General features: G+C 38.0%; 1 protein-coding gene across 4 annotated transcripts in view; it reads left to right on the top strand.

Annotated features, from left to right (window-relative positions):
* The window catches only part of LOC131350962 (adhesion G protein-coupled receptor A1), a 195,148-nt gene that overhangs the window by 110,476 nt on the left and 58,522 nt on the right, over positions 1-26,150 (top strand). For 3 of the 4 annotated variants that reach the window (XM_058386008.1, XM_058386007.1, XM_058386009.1), the window contains 2 exons: positions 24,354-24,561; positions 25,076-25,284. In XM_058386008.1, the coding sequence (XP_058241991.1) occupies positions 24,354-24,561; positions 25,076-25,284 (417 nt within the window). Of the gene's footprint in view, positions 1-24,353; positions 24,562-25,075; positions 25,285-25,363; positions 26,052-26,150 lie in introns of those variants that run through there. The other variant, XM_058386010.1, reaches the window with a different exon arrangement.

Here is a 26,150-nt window from a genome sequence, read left to right as displayed (position 1 = left end):
AAAAAGATTAAAAAAATGCATTTGTGTACATCTGGTTCTTACTGTGTCCAGCTGGCTGCGTGACAAAGACATTGCAAGAATGCATGAATGATCTCTAAGCTAAAATTGAGCTTTAATGAATCTGTCAATGAGAGGATGGAGATATTTGTGTAGCTCCCTTGTATCAATCAGACACGTTTCCTCCAGGGAGATCGATCGTCTCTGGCTATTTTACGAGCTCTGGGGTCGGCTGTACTTACCCAGGCCTTGTTTGCTCTGAACGTGGATCAGACATGAGAGAGAGAGAGAGAGATTTGGGGTGTGGCATTGAGGCCCATGGAGAAGAACGTTTTGGCGTGAAGTTCTTATGAGATTGTTACAAGATGATTGAAGATGAAAGGAATGTAGCGGACTGTATTGCTTAAAAATCCTGATGGGTGGAAACGCTGACATTCCTGATTTAAAAGCTTTTCGAATTTTACTCAAGGGGAGGCAATCTAGGGAGAGATTAAAAGCTAATCTCTACAATGAGTTTGGCTCAACACGTCCAACAATGCTGGTGTCTTATGCAGTGTGTCTGAAAACAGCTTCAGAGCTGGTGTCTCATGAGTTTAGATGATTGACAGAGTTTTGCAGCCACTGTCATCACTTGTCACTTAGCAGGATTGATTGGAAAGGAGATGAGCTATATTGCCATGGAGATGTAAAATACTCAGCTTTATGCATATGTATTGCTTACACAAAAATTAACCGGGATATGAGTGTGTCTCTGAGTACCAGGGGAACAGACGACCAAGAAAACATCACTTGGTCACCAATTGACTCTTGTCAGTATAGTGATCTTTACATCATCGACCAGAATACGAGTTTTAGAAGCACATGGCACGACATGTTTTGTTTGTATCTAGAGAGAAGTGACAACATGATCTTGGGGATTGAAGGATAAACTAGATAAGGTCATGGAGATAAGCTGCAATGGTATGATGCTCAGAAGATCCGATGCACTTTAGTTACTGCCACACGAACGAAAAGCCGTTATATCAACGTGCTTTCTGTGACTTTATGTATATCATGATTGTTGGTGTCAGATGGGCCTGTTTGAGTATTGCTGGTATTTTCACATACAGTAGTCTCTAGATTTTAGAAACTTTGAATTCAATGTGGTACACACACACACACACACACACACACTCAACCAAGCAGTGACAATGAGGTGTTTAAAAGTCTTGTGAAAACTGCAGTTTGTCCCTGAGTTTTTAGTTCCATACAATAAAATTTGCATTAACAGTTGCATGATGGGTTTCCAGGGACAGCTTGTTTGGTGCAGTAGCTAGAGTTGCTACCTCAAAACTCCAGGGCCCTGGATTCAATACTGTGCTTGTTTGTTTTTTTTTATTTGATTTGTCGCATACACAATTATATACAGTATACAATTTCCAGTGAAAGGAAAACCTGGCCTACTCTTTATACTGTGAATATAAACAAACTAAATAGAAAAAAATAAATAAATAAATTGAGAATTAGAATGAATATGAAATACAATATGAAGATGATAATAATATATTATTATAAACAGATCATGTAAATACAAATAAAATTAATTAGTAAAACTTGAAAAAATATATTTGTATGTTACATGTCAATTCTAATTTAAATTCTATTTGTCAAACACTGTAAAGCATTTACAAAGCATTTAAAAGCATTTATAAAAAAAAAAATTAAGATACAATTTAAGATATAAATAAGTATCAATATAGAATATAAAGTAAAATATAATGAGATAAAATAAAAATAGATTAATAATTAGGTAATGCAATCTGCTGTACAATAAAGTGGGAAGCTGTAGAAGGTAAAATATTGACAAAATATAGGAAAATATGGCATGTGTATAAAATGGCTAATATGTTGATATGAATGAAATGAGCAAAAATATAGTATTGAATAAAGTGCATATGTATATCAATAAAGAGACACTACATATTTCACTAAATAGTGTGCAAACAGTACAGAATGAAAAGGGAGATGCACCAAATGTGCAGATGTGTCATGTGTAGTAACAGTAACGTGCAGAATTGTGTTGCTGTCTGTGTCGAGTTTTGCATGTTTTCCTGGTGTTCAGTTACCTCCCGGATCTCCAGTTTTCCCCCTCCACTGTCTAAAAGCAAGCAGGGAGGTGGACTGGCTATACAAAATTGCCCCCAGGTTATAAATGAGTGTCTGTGTATGTGCACTGTGGCCTGCAGTGTACTGTGGTGCCAGTCTGTCTTGCACTCACTGTGTCTTGGATAGATCCACTATGACCCTGATGAGGATATAACGTTTACTAAAAGTGACTAAGTGAATGATAGGGTTTCTTTCATTGTCCAGTGGGTTATAATTGCCATTTCATCTGCTCTGATGCTGTAGCCAAAGCTATTAGTTCAGCCATATGTAGTTTATGGCTTGTTTACAGTTTATGGGAATCTGGAATATGTGTCAGAATATTGCCTGAAAGGAAAAAAAGCGCTGGGTTAAGCACTAAGTTAAAATTACTCATTCTGTGACATTTAGGATGAAGTGAGGATAACGGAGGATGTAGTATATTATGGAAGTTGAATTTTTTGCCAGTTTGCACCCACTATCTTGTTCTCCCCTATCACATGACAGCTACCAATCATGTACAGAGAAAGCTAACACTTACTTCCTCTGAGATGTGAAAAGCCACCACACCTTTTCAACCACATCTTGCTGTTCTTCCAACTTCAAGCAGCATCTGAATGAACTTCCAGAAAAGTGTTAACCCTTTCACTTATGGAGGTCTGCAATTATCAAATGTTTCTTTGATTGACAGATACAATTTTTTTTTTTAATGTTATCTCTCCCACCAAGTGAGCAAGGACAGATTTTTCTTCTCTGTATTCTGACCACAGATGGCTATAGCATCACTAGACATCATACCATGTTCATTTATGCTGACAGCAGTTACTGATTTGTCCTTGGTGATGTTTCTTTCTGAAGACATTTCGCAATTTGTCAGACTCCAAGTCATTAAATTCACTTCTTCAAAGCTTTCACATTCACACAACATATTTTGTTAAATTAGCTTGTCTGCTGATCATGTGACTCATCTCCCTGTTCTAGTCTCTTTGTCCCTTTTGCTATCTTGGTCTAAAACATGGAACTGACTTGCTGCATGAGATGAAATACTGCATGTGCTGTGTTGTTAGCTCTATCGCCTCTGCAGATTCTTGTTGGAAAATGCTCAGTGCTTCAGTCGCTGGGTTAATGCCAGCACTGTTTATCCATTAATAAAGATCTGTAAGTTCAACCGTTTCTGTTGCTTTGCTGATGAGGTACTCAAGGTACACAGATTGCCTTGGCAATTTGCAACAAATGTCATTATAGTATTTTCATAATGCTTCTGTGGCATTTTGCTACATGATAAGTTCATGCGATGTGAGAGAAATAGGCAGTGAAGCAAAGCGAGAACATTCTATTTGAAAAATGAAAACATTTCTGTTTAGCTAATCTTCACATGCTTAGTAAAGGGTACTTATAACAAGGACCATCCACACTCCATACCCGTGCTCTTGTAATTTTTTCTTATCTGCTAAAGCATATTCTACTGAGCACATGCTTATTCCACTGGGAGCTCTCTCTCCCTCTCTCTTTTTCCCTCTCTACCCCCCCCCCCTGTATTTTTACTCTCTACAGATCTTCCTCTGTGCTGTCTTCTGTCTGCCCTCCATCCCCCCCACCCGTTCATCCTTTTCTTTCTCGTTCGCTCTGCTTACCCCGTATGCTAATAACACATTTAGGAACAAGTACTAATGGGTCCCATTGTCTTCAGTAATAATGAATGAGAGCAGCTCCAGAAGCTACATATCAAAGCTTCTCGCTGTGGAGGTTACATTGGGCCAAAGCATTCAGCACCCTGATGACTCTCTGGAAGGACTGGAAGGATTGTTAAATGGAACTTTTTTTTCCGTTTTTATTCATTTCTCTATTGCATTCCATTAGAGCTATTGTGAGAGCAGCAGCAGCCCGTGACCATAGATTTTGTAGGGGCAGGCTGACATTAATAACCACATAGCCTTAAACAAAAGGAAGTCTAGAGACTGTCACACTTGACTGATGATATCGGCTACTACCTTGTGAATTTGTAGAGTAGCCCCATAAGTAGAAGTCGAGAGTTGACACCTACAGTCATCCAGCATACAGTCTAGCAGCTCGATGTCGCTGATTTCAGATATAACTTTGTTCAAATGTATCCGGGGTAATATATCATTTCCCAGCATTGACAGGTTTCAGCAAAATTTCTAGCCCAAATACATCTGAATATCAACACACAATATTGTAAACTAGTGGGGCACTAGAAAATGGATAGAGTTGAGCTGAGAGTAGAATTTAATTAAAAGTATTTTGCATGTATTTCTGATGTATCAGCATCATTTTCACCATAATTTCCCTTTCCCTCGCAGAAACTTTGCAATATGTCCTACAATGGACATGGTTCTGTTTGTCATAGACAAGCAATTCAGATTATTAGCTATAAATGAAGAAGGAATACAGTATTTTAAACTTGCCTAATCTGGCATGTAAGGTGCAATATAATGCTAATGATGTGATTACACAGGATCTAGAAATGCAAGCAAATAAATGAACAGTTTGCTATGTGTTAACTACATCACAAACTTGGCTTATACCTGTCGAATAACAACATTATTTAAATTGTTGGTCACTTAAAAATGGTCATTAAAATGTAAAGAGACATGAGTCAGGGTTTTATAAAGGTTGATACTTGTTGAATAGAAAAAATGGTGCTGCTCTGCCACACCTGACCCAGTGGACAAACCACTACTGTCTGAAGGTCAAAATGTCTTTGATTCCTTCTCAAAAATGTTTGCAGTGCACATGAGAAAGAGGTGATTGTGAATTGTAACACTATTTAGTAGCAGTTCATAGACACCAAACAACCTCTTCATGAATTGTTTTTATAATCTTGAATCAAAAGCACGAGATGAAAAGTGTTTTCAATGTGACTCAAATGACAACCCAACCATATTGTGGAGTCAGTGCTTAAAATACCTAATACAACAAGGTATTTAATGAATGGATGTAAAGAAATATATAAAATGAGGGTTACAGTTGCAAAATAACTTAAATTACAAGAAATAAAAAACATGAAACAAGAACAGATAGCAGGAGAATATTCACTAGAGCCATCAAGCTTTTTATTCCTGACTTTTCCCCTCACAGAACACACCTCCACAGTGAGATTATTTATAGTTCTTATTGTTCTGCTTGAGTTGTTGAGGTTTTGATTTAACCTATTTACTTCAAGTGATAAATTAAACTGCGAAACCTATACGTAAATACCAGGATAATGGTGGGTTTTAATTGTAAGAAATAAGACATCTACAGATGTAGAATAGGTGTTTCATCTACTCCTATTCTACAGACCTTACATTGAGAAGCAACGCACAGCAAAAAAAGAAGAAGAAATAGATCCATTGGCTGTGGCTTAAAAGCGAAAATTAGCTACAACTTGTACATAGGAAATGCACAAGTTCTTTAACTATTTTATAGCTTAATTTGACCTGGCTATGATTTTAAATGTTCAGACATAACAACAGTACAGACTAGACAATGAAATGATGTAGTGTTTAGTTATGCTACACTGCAGATAAAAAGGTTTTTCAAGGTACCTGATTTAAAGGAACAATGCTTCTACCTTGCGATTTTCAATAAATCCACTACTACCAGCACTAACACTGTCTGTGAAATACAAGTTTAAAATGAAGCTGTGAAACATTCAGGGTAGAAGCTTCTTGCTGTATTCATTCTCATGCTGTTCATCATCACTGTTGAGATGGAAAGTTAAGAGAAGCCTGCTTGGAAGAAGGCTTAAATCAGATGTAAGAAAATGCTAAGTAAAACACTGTCAGGGAAAAGGAAATCAATTATAAGGAGATGGAAGTGTGATGTATCAATATTTTCCTAGTGTTATAACTTGGTACATTTCCTGTCGGTGCTAAGCTGCCCTTGTCCTTGTCATTGAGCTGCTGCCTCCACATACCCTGTTCACAGATGCATGATTCTGTATGTGACACAGGAACAGCCAGATCTGCATTCTGCCCCAGGCATGTGATGTTTTGTGACTTCAGTGTGAGATGTAGGAAATGCTAGTTCCACTCAGCCAGAGAGCAGCTGAGATTTTTGACAAGTTGGCAGTAAATAAAGGTGTAACGGTTTCCACCATATCATTACATCCCACTCTGTTTATAGTTTAATGGCTACTTTGTCACTTGTTTTAAGTTCATTTTCTTTACTCTCTAGATCCAAGATCCAAGTAGGTATTTTATTGGCTCTATTTTAATTAAGTCAAACACAGCAGTGCCAAAGAGCAGTTTTAAAGGTGAAGCTTTTAAATGAGCCTGTCCTGTGAACACTGGACGTACGTGAGGTGGGAATCTACTATCGTGAACACGTATTCACACTCGGGCAATTTATCTTAGTTTAGCCAATCTGTCATACTGGCCAGTTTTTGGGAGTTCAGTGGAAACTGGAGAACCCAGAAGAGAACCACATGGATATAGAGAGCTCATGTGAGGTCACGATCGAACCTGGGACATGGGGGCTATGAGACAGTTATGCTGACTGCTGAAATGAACTCCTTCTGCTTTTTTAATATACTGAAAATAGAAATATGTAGTCAGTCAGATTTAAGAAAAAACTATTACAGTTTAATTAGATTGAAAGATGTAAAGTGAGCATGATCAATTCACATAGTCTTAATGAAACCAATTACACTGTGAAATCTCACAAGGATGTTGCTGATGAAGGGAACTATAACTATAGCATTAAATGAAGTTCCTTAAACAACGCAGCGGTAATGTGTCTTTTACAAAACACCAGTGTTGTGGGTTTGATTCTCAGCTCTGGTGTGAGCTCAGTGTTCAATTTTATGTGATCAAGTCATGTTGGATGTACAAAAATTGAATGGGTTAATTGTATACAATTCAGTCATGTGAAACCATTGTACACATTAAATTCAACAAGCTGTAGAAGAAGAAGAAGAAGAAGAAGAATTGTTGTGATAGTGTGAATGTCTCTTCGTATCTTTCTCTCCTTCCTTCTCTCTTAAATTTCTCTCTGATGGCTCCACTGTCTTATCCACCAGTCTGGATCAAGAGCAACTCATCTTAATTATATCAGCTTTGGCAGCATGTACTTTGGCATAGCCTTCTTTCAGACACAAAATGCATGAATTTATCTTTGTCAATGAGGACTAAATGCATATGAGGGCTAATGTATGGCATATAGCTTTGGGTAAAATAAGGAATAGTGCCTGAACACTGCCTGTAGGACCCTTATCATTTTAAAGTGTAGTTTACATGTCCTCATTTCCAGCATCTAAAGCACTAAAACTGTTGGACTGTAGGGAGGCACTGTCTATACAGACATGTCACTCAGAACCATCACCTAGAATGGAATAAAAGTAGTATATCATGGAGCAGAGACAGAAAATAACATACTAGTGGAGAGGATAAGATTCTCTGTGGTACGTATGTCATCTGAAATTTTTCAAGCATTTTTTGTCTCTGTGTAGACATAGTGCACCAAGAGATATACAGCTAGAGTCCATACTATGAGAAAGAAAGGATGTAGTATTGAATGTCTGTCAAATTCATCCATCCCTCCATCCATCCCTCCATCCATCCCTCCATCCATCCCTCCATCCATCCATCCAACCTCTACACTGCTTATCCTGCTGGGTCATGGAGAACCTGTTTCCTGTCCCTGGAGACTCAGTAACTTTCCCAGTAGGCTGTTTGGTATCTCTACATTGTCAAAAGTGTGTATGCGATTGTGCCCTGCAGTGGGTTGGCACCCTGTCCAGAATGTCCACTGGGATAAGCTCCAGGCTCCCCACAACCCTGTGCAGGATAAGCAGATGGACTTTAACAATAGGATTTGATCCATCAGTTAATTGTGCAACAAATTAATGAAGCTACAACACACATTATCAAGGTTATAAAACTGTTTGCACAAAGGTCAGTGTTAATGTTTTTGTTCATTTCTGTGTACTATCCTGTGTACACTTCTATAAGGAAAGTGTAGAATAGATAATAGATAAAATAACCTGCATTCATCTGTTACACTTACAGCTTGTTTTAATGTGTGCATAATTTAATCATTTAAAAAATAGTCGCTACTCGAGTTTTTTTTTATTTACAGGGAATACTATTTATTAATAGTGGGATATTTATGTGTTTAATATTAGTGAAATGGCAAATTTACTTTGAGTACATTTACATTTACAGCCCAAGACATAGCGTGATATATTGTGGTTTCATGAAAATGCCATCTTCATATGCACAATTTCCACATTAAATCAATTAAATTAAATTTAATTAAATTCAATTATAATTGTGTGTAGCTCAACAATACAGTCTATAGACATTTAAAATTTAGACATAAACCATTTGAATATTTATAGTTTTTTTTTTATAATCTTTTTGGTGATACTCCTATAGTTATGGTTAGCCTATTTCACATTTATGAAATACAGTAAATGCACCATGGTACCATGGTAGATAAATGAGCCATTTGAAATAAATCATGCTACATGAAATAATTATGATATGCAGATGAACTGCATTTTTAAAAATAGGCTCAGAGATTAAATGCAAATCTATGAATAAATTAAAGGCCACCTCCACTGCCTGTGTGCTGTATGTCTACAATAGCAACACAACTAGAATGCATCTACTAGTATCCAATTTTATCCAGAAAAGGAAAGTGTGGGTTTGGGTTTTCATTGCAGCCAAGCAGGAGCCACACCTGAGTCTCTGGAAAACCAGGATCAGCTGATTATACAGGTGTTTTACTGCTTGATTTAAATCAAAACCTGCCTCCACACCGGCCCTTTGTGGATAAGATTGGACACTGCTCTGATAGAGCCACAAAACATACATCAATAACAACACTGTTCAATGTGAACCAGCAGGAAAAAGCAGATATTCAATATGTCCTGTTTATCAGTTGAATAGATGTCAGTTTTCATTGTTTATTCACCTGTACATTGTAAAATTTAGAGGATTCTTCCGTCCTGTTCCTCACAGAAACCTTGGATATTATCATTATCATTTTGGCTAAAGATCATTATAGGCTGAACTTAATTAATTTGAAATATAAATAAATAATGTTATGCTGTTTTGCTTTATTAACTAGAAGCTTGTGTTGTAGATAAAAGATCTTAGCATGCAAGAGCCTCTTTTCACTAGCTTCATCAACATCATCTGATGTTCATCTGAGTTGCATTTATTGTGAACACACCCAGTGCTGATTTTAATATACAATTTGTCCACACACACACACAGAGAGAGAGAGAGAGAGAGAGGGAGAGAGAGAGAGTCCAACTGTGTAGAACAAAGACCACTGTGGGTTTTAACTATTATACAAGCCTAATTGATATACAGACATCATTAAAATATCAGAGGGAATTGTTCAGAAACCTGATATAAAGGTAAAACACATACATGCACACACACTCTTATGTTTAGCTTTAATATATGTTGGTATTTATTCAAATTAATTTCATAAAAAGTGACACATTTATGATTAGACTAAATGTCTGGCACAGATTAATTGGTACTTACGCTAAAAAAAGTTTCACTGTATGGAAAATCTCATAAACAATGAGGATCTTTAAGTAATTGATATTTTTACTGAATAGATGTTTTGGAAGGATCAGCTAGGCCAGTCATTATAGACTTCCTGTATGATGGAAGATCCTTCCAAACCTAAAGAGAACACAATGCTGATTTATATTTGGGGCGTTATTGACTAAGGCTGGGTGTGTAGGAGTATGTAGCAGTGTCTGATTGGCTGCATTAAAAGAATGTGTGCTTGAGTCAGTGGAGCCACAGTCATGAGTAATGTTGCTCAGTAGAACTGCAATCTTTAAGTTGGTGAGATACTTTACTTTTTTGCTTTGATAGAGATGCTCCATATGCATGGTTCAGCCAGAGTTCACAAGGATTTGGGATGAGCAAAATTCCAGATGTACAGGAGATTTAGGTGAATTAGGTTGTGAATTTCAAGATGGAATAAAGGTGCACTAAGCAAAGTTTGATTTTGTGTGACACAGCAGGTTGCCATGGTTGATGGTCCAGGGTCCTTGGTTCAATCCTGATCTTGGGTTTCTGTCAGGTGTCCCCTGCAGTCTCTAGTTTCCTCCAAGCTCCCAGAAACATCCCATCTATATTTCTATACACACACACACACACACACCAACTTCTGTTTTTTTTTTCTTTTTCAAACCAGAGGCACACTTTCAGTTACTATTCCTTCCTCATCCACTGCCTTTCCAGAGGTCTTTTTACTCCAATCATTCTTTATTTGTTTATACTATAACCTCTGGGGCCGTATATGCCGGGGACTGGCCTTCACCCCCCCCTTCTCGGGGCACCCCCTCCTAGACTGCAGATTAACTAATGCAGATCTTTGATAAAAAAAAATGGTGTCTGTTACCTTCTTCCTATGGCAGTCAGCTTTCTGCAATCTTCAGAGCAGTGAAGTCCCACAGGATGGGATCAGTCTTCCAGCCTCACCCGGCCCCATGTTGGAGCCCAAAATCAGCTGCAAGGTTAAAAAAAAATGTGAGCAAATGTGTGTCTATGCATGCTGCCCTATCCAGGGTGTATTCCCACCTTGTGCCCAGTGTTTTTGGGATTAGCTCTGGATCCACCATGACCCTGACCAGGATAAAGCTGTTTATCTATTGTCAAGTCAGTTCCATTGATTACAACATCATTGTAGATTATAGGTAGATTATAGGATCTTCAGTAGCTGATTTCCACCTATGTATGGTTAAAAAAGCTGAAGTTACTACATTTTGGACTTCTTATTAAATTCTTATATAAAAACATCTTATTGTTCATCTCCACACTTCTGAGAGAAACAAAAGAAAGGAAATATATATTCAGTCCTGTTCGACGAGGAATCTGAAGGAAATGCTAAAGCTAACTTGAACTGATGGTGGAGCAGCTGCACAGATCTCAGCATGTATATAATAAATAAGCAGACAGACTGTGTTACCACGTGATGCATGCACCACTGCCGGAGACTGAGTTTGTCATCCTCACTCAGCATGTTCGTCAGCTGGCTCTGTGACGGGAAAAACCCCAAAGTGATTAGAGTTTTATTTTGCACTGGAGAAAGAAATGAGTCAGAATTAACATGGCAATGGGTGTCCAAAAATACAAGCCAATCTACCTTATTTACTTAAAGTCCTGCTCAATAGCCAATTCATTTACTCACCAAAAAAAAAAAAAGACCTTCATCTTAAGAACTGCCTGGGGATGTAGCACAATCGATAAGCTTTCTTACTGAAAATCCAAAGCATTTTGAATGGACGTTTTGAACAGCAAAAATGCTAAGAATAATCAGCGTGCATGTCAGCTATGCTTGCCATGATGGAAATACAAATACATCAATCTGTCCTCTATTATATATGTATTGATCTTTTTGTAGAGTTCTCCTCTTGTGTAAATGCTTTTATACACAACATGCTCATTCAGTATGTAGTACAGTGGGGACTACTGAAAAGTTAATAAGCCAGCTTTAAAGACACTCCCTAGCATTTTCAACCTGATCTTTATCCAGAAAAAAAGATCCTTAAAATCACTTAAAATCAAAGGGCAATCATTGTGATTATATAAATTAAATTAAACCACAAACCTTATACTTAAAGTATGAATGTCTTGGGATGAGATAAACACAAGACAAAGCCTTAGCAAAGCTGTTCTTATGTAATTTTATTCACATTTCCAGCACTAAAGCAACAAAGTAAATTGCAATGCCCAGAGGTGAAAAGTAAATAATTGTGTTCTTTGTTACTGTAGTTAAGTAACATTTGTACGTTACTTGAGTCTGAAAATGGAGAAATTTCCCAGACTGAATATTTACCTATTTTTTGTTTTTAGAATTAAAAAATATAACTCTTTTTTTTTTTACATAATTAAATCTTAGATCTCTTATTGGTTCCCTCTGTTAAACCTCCAAATTCATTAGCGTGGATAAGCAGAGCGAGAGGCACAGTACACATAATGCTGAATCAAATGAAGATCTGTCTGTATACAGCTTAGAACATGGCTTGTGGGGTCTTGAGAGGCACAATAATAAAGCATTTGCCCTTTGGTTGTAAGCTTGCAAGGTCAAATCCCATGGAAGTCATAGCCAGCTATTGGCCAGGAGCCATGAGGGCAGAATTGGCCATGGTGTCTGAGAGGAAGGGATGGTGTACTCTCTCTCCTCTCAATCACAGTGACACGAGCCATTCATGAGCATCTGAGAGCTCAGGCATGCTAAAGAGGGCAGAAAGAGATTTTCCTCATGTGTGTTATGGAGCAATTTGAAAAGGTGGGTGGGAATTGGTGGATGTCCAAACCAGGGAGAAAATAAAAACATGTCTTTTTGCCATAAGTAGCTTGATGATTTGCTTCTTCCTGCAATGCCTCAGCCTTTCACTCTTTAATACTATGTAAGCTCATAAGGCTATGTCTTTTCCCAGTGTATAATAAGGAAAATGGATGTGTTTGCCAAATGAATTTGATATAATTTGGTATACTGGAAACTGGTATATTTAGTTTAAATGGGACAGGGTTAAACTTTAATTGGTCATAGGAATGCATGATCACTACAAAAAAAAACCCCTCAGATGCACTTATCACACGAATAACATACATAAAACTTGACATAAAACTACATTCATATTTTAAAAGCTTGATCAAAACAGATGTCTGATGTCTGCTTTCATCAGTTAAAATGATGCATTTCTTTTGACATAAAGTGTGTCCTGACACTGTCTCGGCTGATAATTTTACATAAGGGTCAGTTGGTATGATATAATATGACGTCATATATCAAAACCATACTCTAATGTAAAAGGCAGTTGTGATTGTAGTTTAAATTACAACCACAGATGTCATACTTGTAGAATAAAACTGAGAACACATCTTTTTCATCGTTGATTCATTTTTCCAATTTAAACCTCACTTTGCGAATACTGATGTGCTAGAAATACACTGAGCTACAAAGTCAGTTATGATGTTCATGCCCTGGAAAGTGTCACACTACCTTATTTGAAGAACAATGTCACTGGATGTTTTTTTTTAATTATTATTATAGTCCTTTTGTAGTAATTTCACATGGGACAGAATGTCACTATGAAAATAATTACCCACTTGCAATACACCACAGACTCATTCTGCACACTGATTTTTATTTTTATTCCTCCGGTCATTTTTGTGGAGGACCACCACATCCACAACCAGAGTTCAGCATGTTAGCATTTAATTCTAGCATTTGCAAATAGTTTTGAAGTAAACATATTGCTGCATTGACAGACGTAATAGATTTCACGGCAATATTTAGTTGGCTCTTCTGGTATATCATATATAAACACTAGCTAATCACATCTCCCTGGAGGTGCGGTGGTTATTCAGTTCATTAGCACAAAATGGCTAGCTCATATCTGAATCACACTCCTTTTCCCCAGATAGTATGTGTAAAGCTATTGCTGTGACCCTGCTAGTCCAGATAATATTCCTGCCTGGAAATAAATGCTAATAAAGCCAGTATTACATGGGAAGTAAAAGTAGTAGGTTAACAGGTACTTGTTTTAGATTGCAGAACTCTAGCTTATATAATCTCTAAAAATGTGCCGTTGTATTCCCTACAGCCAACAGTTCTCAAAACTTTTGCAGTCAGGGACCCCATTAGCTGTAAAATCATTTCCACAGATCCCCTCAGCACAGAGGTATTTCATGAACATAATCCAAGCATTCAAATGTAAGGCTCTGTGTTCAAATCTGTACAGTAATATCCAGGCTGTTTATTAGAGCCATAAAGCTTTTTATTCCTGAACATTTCTCTAACACATTAGACCCAAAGATTAGGTGTCATGGAGGCTTCCTAGAGCAGATGCAAGTGCAGGTGGAATATCTTTAATAACAGTAATAACGATAGCAAACAGTCCAAAAAGATGAAGCAACAGTGGGGCAAAGGCTTTGCAGTGAGCACAATGAATGAAAGTCCTTTTAAACTGTGAGTGTGATGTGAGAAGGGAAGTGTGTGTGTGTGTGTGTTTGTGAGTTCTTGAGGCTTGGATTAAATCCATTCACATCAAATGACCAGTCAAACAGACTATTTACTATCAGACCTCGGTACTGAATGTGTAGCAGACTTCCTGTGGTCAGATTTTCTAAACTATATACATGTTTACTGAACTGAAACATGCTTCTCTTTTGCATCCATCTTAAAGCTGTTGTATTTTAAAGTCTGGGTACCTCCAGAAGCCATCTGTGGGGGGATCACATTTGAAGATTTAGTTACAGTGTTACTGAAAGACACCTCAGCTAGTTCTACATTTATAACCTATATAGCTGCTTAAGGGAAATACTGGCAATTTTGTTTTTAAGGGAATTCAATGTTCACAGTGGGAATTGAATAGAATCCCTTTTCTCTTTGACTGATTAGCATCATCCACATCAGTCTCTGTCTGATCACCTGAGGGAAAAGTCACTCAGTCACTAAAGGAACAAACAAAAGCAAAACAATAACAGAACTCCTAGCTAAGCCTCATGGACACTTGTGCATCAGTATTCATTAACAACAATGCTTATGCACGAAAATGACAGGAGTATTCATTGATTTATCTTTTCTAAATGATTTTATGTATTTATAATGCTACTGCAAAATGCCTTTTACACCTGTATCATACGTATAGGAATATTTGTGAAAAGAGAGAAAGTGAGAGAGAGAGAGGGTGTGTGTGTGTGTGTGTGTGTGTGTGTCTCTGTGTGAAAGTATACAGACTCAATTCTCCTCGCCGCTGGCGGCTGTGAGACTGCAGCTGGAATCTGTCAGTGTCCTGGATCATCAAACATTGTGATGAAAAAGCCCAGTTCCATTCAAAGCTCATCTGGGATCATGTGTCTGCTCTGCAGTGTGTACTTAAAGTGCTGTCTGCATATCAGTGTGACAGCTGACATGTTTACATTCACATGTGTATGTTTATGGAGCAATGGGATTAGGTGTAGACTGTAACACTAGGAATACCACACAGTATTCCAGCTACACTGGAATGAATATCGAGTACAATTACTTTTCCATACCATCATGCTGAAATATACTTCGCAGTGTATTTGTTAGCATGTTCATCTTCTAACTTCCGTCTGATTTATTTTAACTGTCACATAGAAGGACTTGCACTTAAAATCTGCACCTATAGCCACCAGCTTCATTTCAGTGGGAGAGCTGCAGACTGACGTACTGTTTAACTCTCCTCCTTCACCAAGTGTCTCCTCTTTTTTTTTTCTTAGTCTCTAGGATCCCCTGCTCTTACTGCTGTAGCCCAGGTTCGTTTCCTAGGAAGGGAACCAACCCAGCCATCGAGGGGTTAACTCTCAGTGCATGTCCCAGGCCCAGATAAATGAGGAGGGTTGCTTCAGGAAGGTTATCCAGCATAAAAACCTGAGCCAAAATTTGTAGATCAGATGATCTGCTGTGGTGACCCCAAACAGGGAGCAGCCGAAGGTCAACAATAATAACAACTCATACTAAACCTATAGACTGAAACATGTCTTACATATTTGTAGTTTTGTCTGGGAGAAACCATCAGGTGCCTGATGGCTGAGTACGAAGCGCAAGGCAGGAGAATTCATTCTGGATGCAATCACATACATTTGATTTGAGAATGATTTTGTAAGCTACTGCATATTGATGTTTACTCTTGAATAATGTTATGGGCTGTTTTGTGTTTAGCTTCATGATGTATAATTTCAAAAACAATAACAAAAGCAACAACATTTACAAAAAGGGCCACCCAATAATACAAAATGATATCTTGATACAAAAATACAGTTGAACAGATGAAGTGGAGGGTACCACAAATAAATAACAAATAATTTTAAAACAACTTGAATGATGATTTGCATACTGCGATCACTCATCTCTTACTCTACCTTTGCAGTAGGTACTTACTGCAAGAATCTATGAGCTCATCCTAGCAAAAAACAATGAAGAAAGCTCTTGAGTAATATCTGTGTGTGTACTACTACCTTTAACTTTACCAGCTACATCCCCGGCTCTGTGAATCTCTGCGCTCTTCAAGTGCGCTAAACTGCCACAGGTTGTGCTGTGAATATTTGCTCAATGAACTGTACTTTGTCCCAGTTCTCAGCTGCGGGATTGCTCTGCTCCATTCAGACTTCTGAGGCTCTTTTTTCAGATACAAAAAAATTGTCAAGTCATATAGCTCTGTTGCCATGGAGATGTTGGAAGTGGAGATGGAGATGCCATGCCTTCTTCAGTGCTGCATCGTAAACTTACAAAGGCACAAAGAGAAAATGGGCTGCGTGAAGGATACCATTATCTAATGCACTGTTATAGAGTGATAGGAGGTGTGTGTGTGTGTGTACTTTTTTACACGTGTGCAGGTGTATTTCCAACATATTCCATAGTGATATCAGGAAGGAAGAAAACACTGACAAAACAAATGCGTTAAAATGGAGACGACTTGGAAAAAGTATATTAGTTATGTTACAGCAGTCAGGCTGGGATGGGTTTCCTGAAATGTGTTTGTCCTTTGTTATCCTATTCATTCACAAGACCATTCTTTAATGGTTTAAGCGTTTCCTGAAACCTTACGTAACTATCATAGTACATAAAAATCGTTTGTAAATTTTATGAGTAAGCTGACTCATTTGTTATCCAGTAAGTGCTATTACTCTGAGCTTGCATGCAGTTCTACCTAAAAAAAACACAGAGGCCATTTAGAAAAAGACACGTCCTTAATAAACAGGATAATTCGGATAATTAACAGGACAATTAAGAGATCTTGACCTCTGAAAACAGTCCTACGTGGAAGCATTTCTGATAGAGGAACACTCTGTTGAAGTTTTCAGGATAAGGACAACCAAAGGCAAATCAAAAACCTAATTATAGCATCCTTTAAATAATCCTGTGGAATATCAATAACTTGTAGAATTTTATAGAGACCATCTCTTGCATGGTGTTAAATCCATCCATCTATCCATTTTCTGTGCCACTTATCCTACACAGGGTTGCAGGGAACCAGGAGCTGATCCCAGGGGAGTTAGAGCACATGTGCTCACTCTCACAAACCCAATCACACACTACAGACAATTTACAGATGCCAATCAGCCTACAACACATGTCTCTGAACTGGTGAATGAAACTAGAGTACCCAAAGGAAAGCCCCTAATGCTCAGGGAGGTTTTTCCATGCACACAGAGCTGAGGTGGGAATCGAACCCCAAAACCCAGAGGGACAAGGCAAGGGTGCTACCCACTAAGTCACTGTACACGATTATGTTTAATCATTAACCCACAGGAACTTCACTAGGGTTTGAAGAAGTAAGCTGGGACACAGTGAATCATTTCATCCCTCAATCTGTATGTGACATTTTGTCCTTACCCCCGAAATGCTAATTAAAATGCAGTAAAAGTAGAAGTAAAATATATAAACAATAAAAAAAAAGCTAGTAGCATATTAGAATAAAAAAGAAGTTAGTAACCAATAGCTAGTAGCTATTGGTGGGCGCAATGGTTGTAACAATGAGTATTACTCCTACCCAGACTAAAATAAATCCTAACTTGAAAAGGGAAGAGCAACAAAAAATAACCCAATACGTTCTATCATAAAGGCTCCTTTAAGGCACCTTTACATAATCCAGTGGACCATCTATCTCTTCATGCTTATAGACATTTGCAGAGAAGAGCTCTCACATGCTGTTCTTTTTCAGGCAATGATAAGTGTAATTAAACACAAAATTTCAGTGAATCATTGCACCACAGGAACTACACCAGGTGTGAGACAAAGCAAGCTAAGAAACACATTCATACACTTCATACTGCCAGTAAAAGCTTGTTTAATAGCATGTTTTATTCTAATTTTTTTTTTTTACCAGGTTATTAATAAGTAAGAGTAATTAAGTGGTTATGCCTTTAAGCCTGAAGCTTCACACTCGTTTTTGTTTTGTTGTTGTAGGCAGCAAATCTCAAATGGCAGTGCTAGCACATTGTTTCATTACACCAGTGTGATGCCTTTATTTCCAATAATATACTGTTTGAATCGGGTATTCAGAACATCTAAACCCAATTAATTATCCGGGGAATGGCTATTGAACCTGACAGCTGGCTCAAAAAGACATACAAAATATTCAATGCTGTTCTCAATTATTCCTGCCAATAAAGATCGCAGTGGGTCTGCAATAATACGCCCTCTCCCTGAATTGCCTCACAGTCTCTTCTGTCTCTGTTTTCTGTCTTTTTCGCTTGCTTTTTCCCCCCAGTTTTTCTCTAGATAATGAAATTAAATAAGCTTGCACTCAGGGGCAAGTCACTTTTAAGCAAATAAACATTTTTTTTTATATAATGATGTAAGTGAGTAAAATGCATTGCATTAAAGAAGACATTCAAATAGTTTTTAGGCTATGTAATTTAATCTAAAGATTAAAAATACAATTAAATATTAAACTCTTAGATTTCAGATTTAATGTAAATTATAGATATTGATTTAATGAGATCTGTGTTGTAGTTTGTTATATTTAATACTTCCAGAAGGTATATCTGTGAGAAGATTATGAAAGCTGTTGCAACTGAAATGTAACAGAGAATATAGTCTGGCTGTGGAGGGATCAGACAGTTCATGTGCTAAACGCTGTAAATTTAATTAAAAAATAAGCTATTTGAAACATGACCGTATATTACATATTATCCATTATATTCCAGAATCGCAGTAGGCTGTGAAAATGATTTCATCTGAAGTCAGGTTTTGATATTAGGTAGTCTTTTTATACATAAATTTACACAGGAGCACGAGTGGGATACAAAAGTTTTTGGGTTTTTTTATTCTGATTTTCATAAATACCAAATGTTTTGTATTCAAGCAATCAAGTCCAATGTACAAACAAATCTGTTTGTATTCAGCTTGAAAATTAGTGTTTATCATTGATCAATTAACAAGACTTCTTTTTGTCATGTTTTCATTTAAAAATAAGGATGTAGCTTTTATCAGCTATTTTATGTTAAAGAATAACATTATATATTTAAAAAAAATTAAGGTAAAACAGTGAAAAGAAGAAAACGATCACTTTAAAATGTAAAGATTGAGTACAAAATCTTAACATCACATCATCTGTGCCTAGTCAGTTTGTAATGTATTACAATAAAAAATAGTTAAAAAAGCCACAAATATCCACAAAAATATATAATCATTTCACCTAGCCCTTTTACTAACCTCTCTCTTTTTTCAATACAATGCAGCTTGTTACCAAGAAACCATAAATCCCTCCTCCTGAAGCCTTTTAAGTGTCCAAAACAAAACCCCTTAAAGTTATAACTTCATTTCTGAGACAAGTGCTGACTCCTTACACAAATGCTTACTACTCCTCACTGAATTTTCTTATCATATCATTAATTACACTCTATTTTGTTTTGTTTTAATATTTTTTATGTGGCGCTTCTGGCACCGAGCGCTTCTGTCAATCTCTAAGCAATCTACATTTTTAAATATAACCTCATATAACCATAAGAGTCAGAGTTAGTGCTAATCTTCTGCCCAATCTCATCTCAGAATGCCTCAGACTAGAAGCTATTGAATCATCACCATTTGGATTAATAAAACATGTCATGTATGGGTTTGCACTTATGGCTTCTATGACAAGCTTTTAATAAATCATTTCTTACTGAGGCTCTCTAAGATAAAAGCCGGTCTTACACGTGTGTCGTCAAAATGCCTTCAAACCCTTTAAAACCTTAAGCACCTTCTGAATGAAATATTGTATTTGTAGAATTTAATCCATTCTCTTTCTCTTGATTCTCCCTTTTTACACACGCACACACATACATACGCACACACACACCACATCACTTCCGTAGATGGAAATGAATGACTTCTGGATTATTGGACAACATATTATGGACTAATATGCTAATAATGGACTTCTCACGCTAAGAAGCGTCTGCTCACATGAAGTTTGGAAAAAAAAAACAAAAGAGCAAAGCTTTTAAAAAAAAAAAATTTGCGCAACATTACTGCTCCATTTACTGTCACCCAGGAAAGATGCTACTCGGTCTCACCAATTAATATTTAATGTTTAATACAGTACTTTATCGCTGTATGCCTCCAAACGGGTGTGGATTTCCTGCAGCAAAATTACTACTATCAGTCACAAAGGTAATAAAACAGTTGTTTTGTGGTGCATTTCTACAAGATTTCAAAGTAAACAGCGTGTAACGATGCAGTTAGCGTACTTTCAAGGCAGGTATTTTCTGAGAATCATCAGAAGCATGGAGTTTCATTAATAATTGCAGCTCCCTTGAAATGTGCTTCATTTTTAATGTGAGAAGCTGTGAATGCTACATACTTCTATACTCTTTGGGGGAAAAAATACAAAATGAATAAAGTTCCCTAGAAGGTTCTTTTGTTGCTCTGGGGGAACCCTTAGGTTTTCTATGTAGCACTTGACAACTGAGTGTTTTCACTTTATAGAGGTTCCATGTAGATTTTCTGGATACTCATTTAGCCAGAAAACTGTTGAAGGACCACTTTTCTTCAGGAACTCTGAGTGAGTCAGCGCTGCGCTGTAGCAATGAGTCGGGCAGCTCTCTCTCATTTTTTCTCTAAGAGATATGGAAATACGGTGACTAAAGCATTGACCAGATCTGTGAATGAAATATTTCGCTGCCCTTCAACACACACATACACACACACACACACACACACAGCCATTCCTCTGAGTCTTTAGAGTGCTGACCTCAGCATGTTGATGCTTATAGTATTTCTGTTTGCAACCAGATGTTCCAAATAAGGTGAGGGCCACTATGTTTCTGGAAAGGAAAGCAGCACAGTTTGAATCTTTCCTTCTTGAAACACACTTGATTCAGCTTATTAGTTAATGTCCCTGTCCCTAATTACTTAACATCCCTGTAGACAGAGGTAAGGAAATCTATTTAATTCACTTGCACTTTTAACAAAGGATATTGTCCCAAAGCAGCTTGACAGAAATATCTAAATTCAGGATATAAATTCTATATTTGAAATATATCTCTAAAGAGCAAGTCAGAGGAGACAGTGGCAAGAAAAAACTCCCTCAGACTGATGGATAATCACCTACTTATGATGAATTCAGACTCTCCATATACTTAAACATATTAAGCCATTACTGATCTAAATGAACTGATCTGATCACTCTGTCTAGCCCAAATGAATCATGCAGAAGCTCCAACCTTATGGTTTAGTCCTAGTATTTAGCATTTTTGACCCTTTGCTATGGTGATGAGAAAGCCATCTGAAAACGATACGGCTTTACTCAGCTAAAAGAGCACTCAGGCCACACACAAGGACCATTCGCTTATGAGTGAAGGGGAAAGGATGCAGGACATGAAAGATGCTTATTCACTTCTGGTAGAGATAACTTCCACTTTGTGCCAACATCATGTACGTTTACTTTATGTTTACAGTTAACCAGTCAAAAAGAGGATGACAGACTGTGGTCAGTTTACTTGATTTAAGGAGCTGCTTACTGATAAGTAGCTGGACTTTCCCCTTGTTTTCTACTGTTGCTTGGTGCACATCCAAAAAGAAAAAAATCTAACTAATTAGCTAGCTTATCGTACCTCTGAATTCTCTTTAAAATCACATGCCATTATGGCTGTCTGTAATCACCTGTTTTTGAAAGGAAGATGTGAAATACAGTGTGAGAGTAGACCCTGAGTTGACTCTGATAGTATCATGTGACCAGTTAGTGTATGTGCTAGACAAAACATTTGTCTGAATTTAAGTGGGAGAAAATAAAATGTAAATGCAAACTTGCAACATGCATTTTGTTTCTTTTTTTAAACACTGAGTATTTTGTGGTCCTGTTTGAGGACACAAGTTTGTCAGTGATGTAAGTGTGATGACCATCTTCTCTATACTGATGCTCAGACCTCAAAAAGGTGTTTAATTAACAGTAAATGTCATTAATTACAATTGACGGATTATTATTATGTGCTGCATATAGACATAGACCAGACTGCAAACCAAACACGCACAATGTCAACTGTGTAAGCAGTTTCTGTCTTGTCATTTATGCATCTAGGGACATATGTTATTCTTTGTGTGGTAATATTCTGTTCTTTCTAGGATTTTCTAGTTTGCAGTATTTGCACTGCTGAGTATATATCAATATTTGTATACATGAGGACTTGACTCTTATTTGCAAAATTTAAAATATGTCTAATTTGAAAAGAAATACTTCATCTTGTCAAGGTTTAAGTGGTTTGATATTGAATTTACGATGTGCCATGTCTGAGTGACAGCTCTATGTAAGCACATATTGGTTTTTCTCTTGTGGGTGTTTAAATTACACAAGCAGAGATTCTGCATACTTTTTTAATTAAGACACACAGGAATGGAAGAAGAAATGGTGTACAGCAAACCGTTCTTTTTAGAGACTATTTAACATTGTTCATAATAGAAATGCAGAATGGAAGACAAGCACAATGATAAAGGTCAGGTAAATGCTTCAGTGGTGATTCGAGTTTTATCTCAGAAATGTGCACAGTATGGAAGAGGCAGAGAAAAGCAGTGTGTTCAGCGTGTGCGTTTCACTGCTTCCTAGGCAAAGTAAAGGCAAGGCTATTGCTCTCGAATGTACAGTAAACTTTAGCAGTAATTTCTGCACAACCACAATTTTCACAACCAGTCCAACACAATATGTAAAACAACAAAGTATGGCACTACAATAGACAACAGACAGTGTCAAGGAAACTTAAACAACAAGGCTTAGTGTTCATGTTTGACCATTATCACTCAAATGATCTGAGAAGTAACATGCTTACAGCAATGCAGTTATTTGTGTATTTAGATTATATTATTATGTAAGTTGCTAAATACTGTATTGCTTATATAATTGTTTTTGGCGATAATTGACAAAGTAAGCGGTTGTGTACACCAAAATATCTGATTTTGGATTGGCAATTCATGTTGGCTTGCTAGACAATGTGCTTGTGTTCATGTGTAAGAAGTGACTTATGCTGATTAAAAAAATTTTGTGGTAGTTCTGATGATATTTAGCAGTAGTAGAAGTAGTAGAAGTAGTAGTAGTAGTAGTAGTAGTAGTAGTAGTAGTAGTAGTAGTGGTGGACATATATAATACTCATATCTCAGAAATGAAGTTGCTAAGCTTTTTCGTGTTGCTGGGTTGGTACTGTCTTTTGTACATTTATTATGTTTCTTTCACCTTGAAACATGAATATTGCTATACCTTAAAAGCTCGAACAAATAATTTAAGGTACACCACAAGTGTACACAATCAGTTCCTTCTAAGAAAAAGTTACATATTAAAGATATTAAAAATGTACACTTGATGGTACCTGCCCAGTGACGAGCTCTGGTGTGCAAGTGCAGTTCGGTTCCTTCATTTCTGAGAGTGTAATCAGTGCTTTCCATCACTGTCTCGTTTTTTAAAAAAATAATAATAACTTTTGGCTTAAGCGAAAGCCTACTGCTAATGTGAATGCACCATTAGGAAAAGCCAGACTTGTCTCTTTAAATCAGCTTAGTGCTTTATCATTGCTGCTTCCAAAGCCGAATGGTGAAAAAATACAGATCCTAGCTGCAAATTTACATTATTGAACTGTTTTTTTTAATACCATAATGGTGAATTACTCTAATATCTGTGTCTTTTACATAATATTTAGGCTAAATTAACAGTCCAAATCAACAAAATTCCAAATCAGTAAATATCCCGTTAGTGACTTTGACACTCAAGAAAAAAAGTATTACAGAAGCTGGAGGTTTTTAGACCTTTTTAGATTTTAAAAAGACATAGCTTTTTGTATGTGTGTAGCCTGGCAATGGCGGTAAGAACCATTTCCGCCGCTGCGTGGGGAGCTCTGTGTGGACTCAATTTACTGATTCGATTCTTTTGAACTTGAATCGAATCCAATTATGATTTGATTCGCCCGATTTACTGCTCAAAGGGCTCTCCAGAATAATTTACAGACTCTCTTCATGACAATACGATTAAAAAGACAACAGCTCACTTTAACGTACTTTGAATTCATCCAAGTTTACGAATCGACTCGCACGAGTCGCTTAAGAAAGTCGTTCGAACGGAACCGAATCATCCTCAAAATTGCTCATCATTACAACCTGGCCAGGCTGGGTATCCTCACCTTAAAACTTAAGGGGGGGGAGCTGTCTGTCATTCACATGCCACCTAGTTTACTCAGATGGGTCTTTTAACACCTGTGCACGTTTTGGCGCACGCAGCTGTGTAATATCCGTTTCCCCCTGTGTCATTTCGTTCACAGAACGCAGTGGCTGTCGCCTCCATTCATTTACCGCTGGCTGGCTCTGTGCGCGCCTCCGCCTTGCGATCTGTTGATAACTCGACCTGCAGGCTGCAGCTGATTGTATTTCGCAATGGAAAACTCTTTCCGTGCACGGGGAACTCGTCAAGCTTGGCAGACGACGGCAAGCGGAGGAGCGTGGCGACTCCGGTCGCATTCGTCAAATTAGGTAAGGGGAAAATTTGTGGCCATAGCTGTTGAGCTCGCAGCGCCTTTAGTTCATGTGCGGAGGACGTAATTGGTTAATAGGTTGGAAATACGCCACCGGCCTGAACTGGTTTCACAGCTCATTTAAATATCATTCTGGATGTTGATGTTTCGTGACAGAAATTAATTGAAAATAGTAACCAGTTGTGTCACATGTAACCATGACTTAAATGATGCAGCATGTAAATGTTCACATTATGAGCCGTTTCAATTAGCACACTATTAGTTGTTTAATTAAGCAAAGTACAACAACAAACTGTTAAGATGCAAGCTCAATACAAGACGATTTGTATAATTGTACTCTTTTCTGTCCCATAAACAGGTGTTTGAGAGAGAGAGAGAGAGAGAGAGAGAGAGAGTTAGTGCGCATTTGCGCGCGCTCAGAATACAATAATGTAGCACCTAAGGTCTCTATGCAACGTGTTGCTTTATTGTTTATTTATTTATTTATTTATTTATTTTCTTTCATTTTGCAGATGGATGCAGTCTCGATAGCTCCATTCAGCCCGTCATTATCACCCTGAGGCACTTGGCTCTAGGCGCAGATCCCACCGCAGCCTACTGGGATTTCGACCTGCTGGATGGCCACGGAGGCTGGCGGGCAGAGGGCTGCCACATAACGGGCTCGGCGGGCAACACCACTACTATACACTGTACACAGCATAAAAACTTCGCTGTGCTCATGGTAAGACGTTGCATCTCGCCTATTTGTCCCTGTGCTGGTTACAAGTGTCCAACAGGCCGTACGGTTGTCTAGACTCATGTTAGTTTTACAAATAAATAAATAAATAAATAAATAAATGTATGCTCTTCTGGATGCATCTACTATATGAAAAACCCTCTACGTCACGTGTATCTCATAAGCACGTCACTGTTCTTGATACCTTCACTGAAATTCACGAAGAAGATATTCTCTGGGAAAAAAAGCCACCCAAAAGCGCATCCCCTTAAAGATTGACGCCCTCGCATCTGCTCATGGAACTGTGACAAACTTCCCCGCCGCCCACTTTCCTCTCTCGGCAGTCCAGATCGAAGCGGCTGCACAGAAAAAAAAAAGCTGGAGCGCTCCGTGGCTCGGTGTTCCGCCTGCCGCGTGCGCAACGCGGAGCGCTAATTGGCTGCAGCCGCGCCGCGCCGCCCCGTAATAACGCTGCTGTCCGTGAAGAGCAGCAGCTGTATCAGCGTCGCCTCCATGCCGCTCTCCGGCTGCACTTACGCTCTCACTCGGCTATACCGGACTGCTGATGCGGACGCTCCATACACGATCGCTTTCATGACTATAATATCAACGGCGGCGCAATGGCATCATCATCGTCATCGTCTTCATCATCATCATCATCATCATCACCGCGTCTCCCGGTCGCTCCGTAGTGCCGTCGCGCCTCGTCCGCTTTGGGACGAGCACAAGCCCGCCGGATGTTCACCGACGACTGGGATTCGATAGACTGGGAGGTCGGTCACTGCTGCGATTTGTGATAAACGTATCAGGAAATATCGTGAGCACTTTAGTGTCTTTCTGTGACTGTTCCTTTGGTGGAATGGGTTGATGTG

This window comes from Hemibagrus wyckioides, linkage group LG03 (genome assembly GCF_019097595.1).
Source record: "Hemibagrus wyckioides isolate EC202008001 linkage group LG03, SWU_Hwy_1.0, whole genome shotgun sequence".
NCBI lineage: Eukaryota > Metazoa > Chordata > Actinopteri > Siluriformes > Bagridae > Hemibagrus > Hemibagrus wyckioides.
The sequence above is the reverse complement of the archived record's forward strand: the minus strand, read 5'-3'. Positions and strand labels throughout refer to the sequence as shown.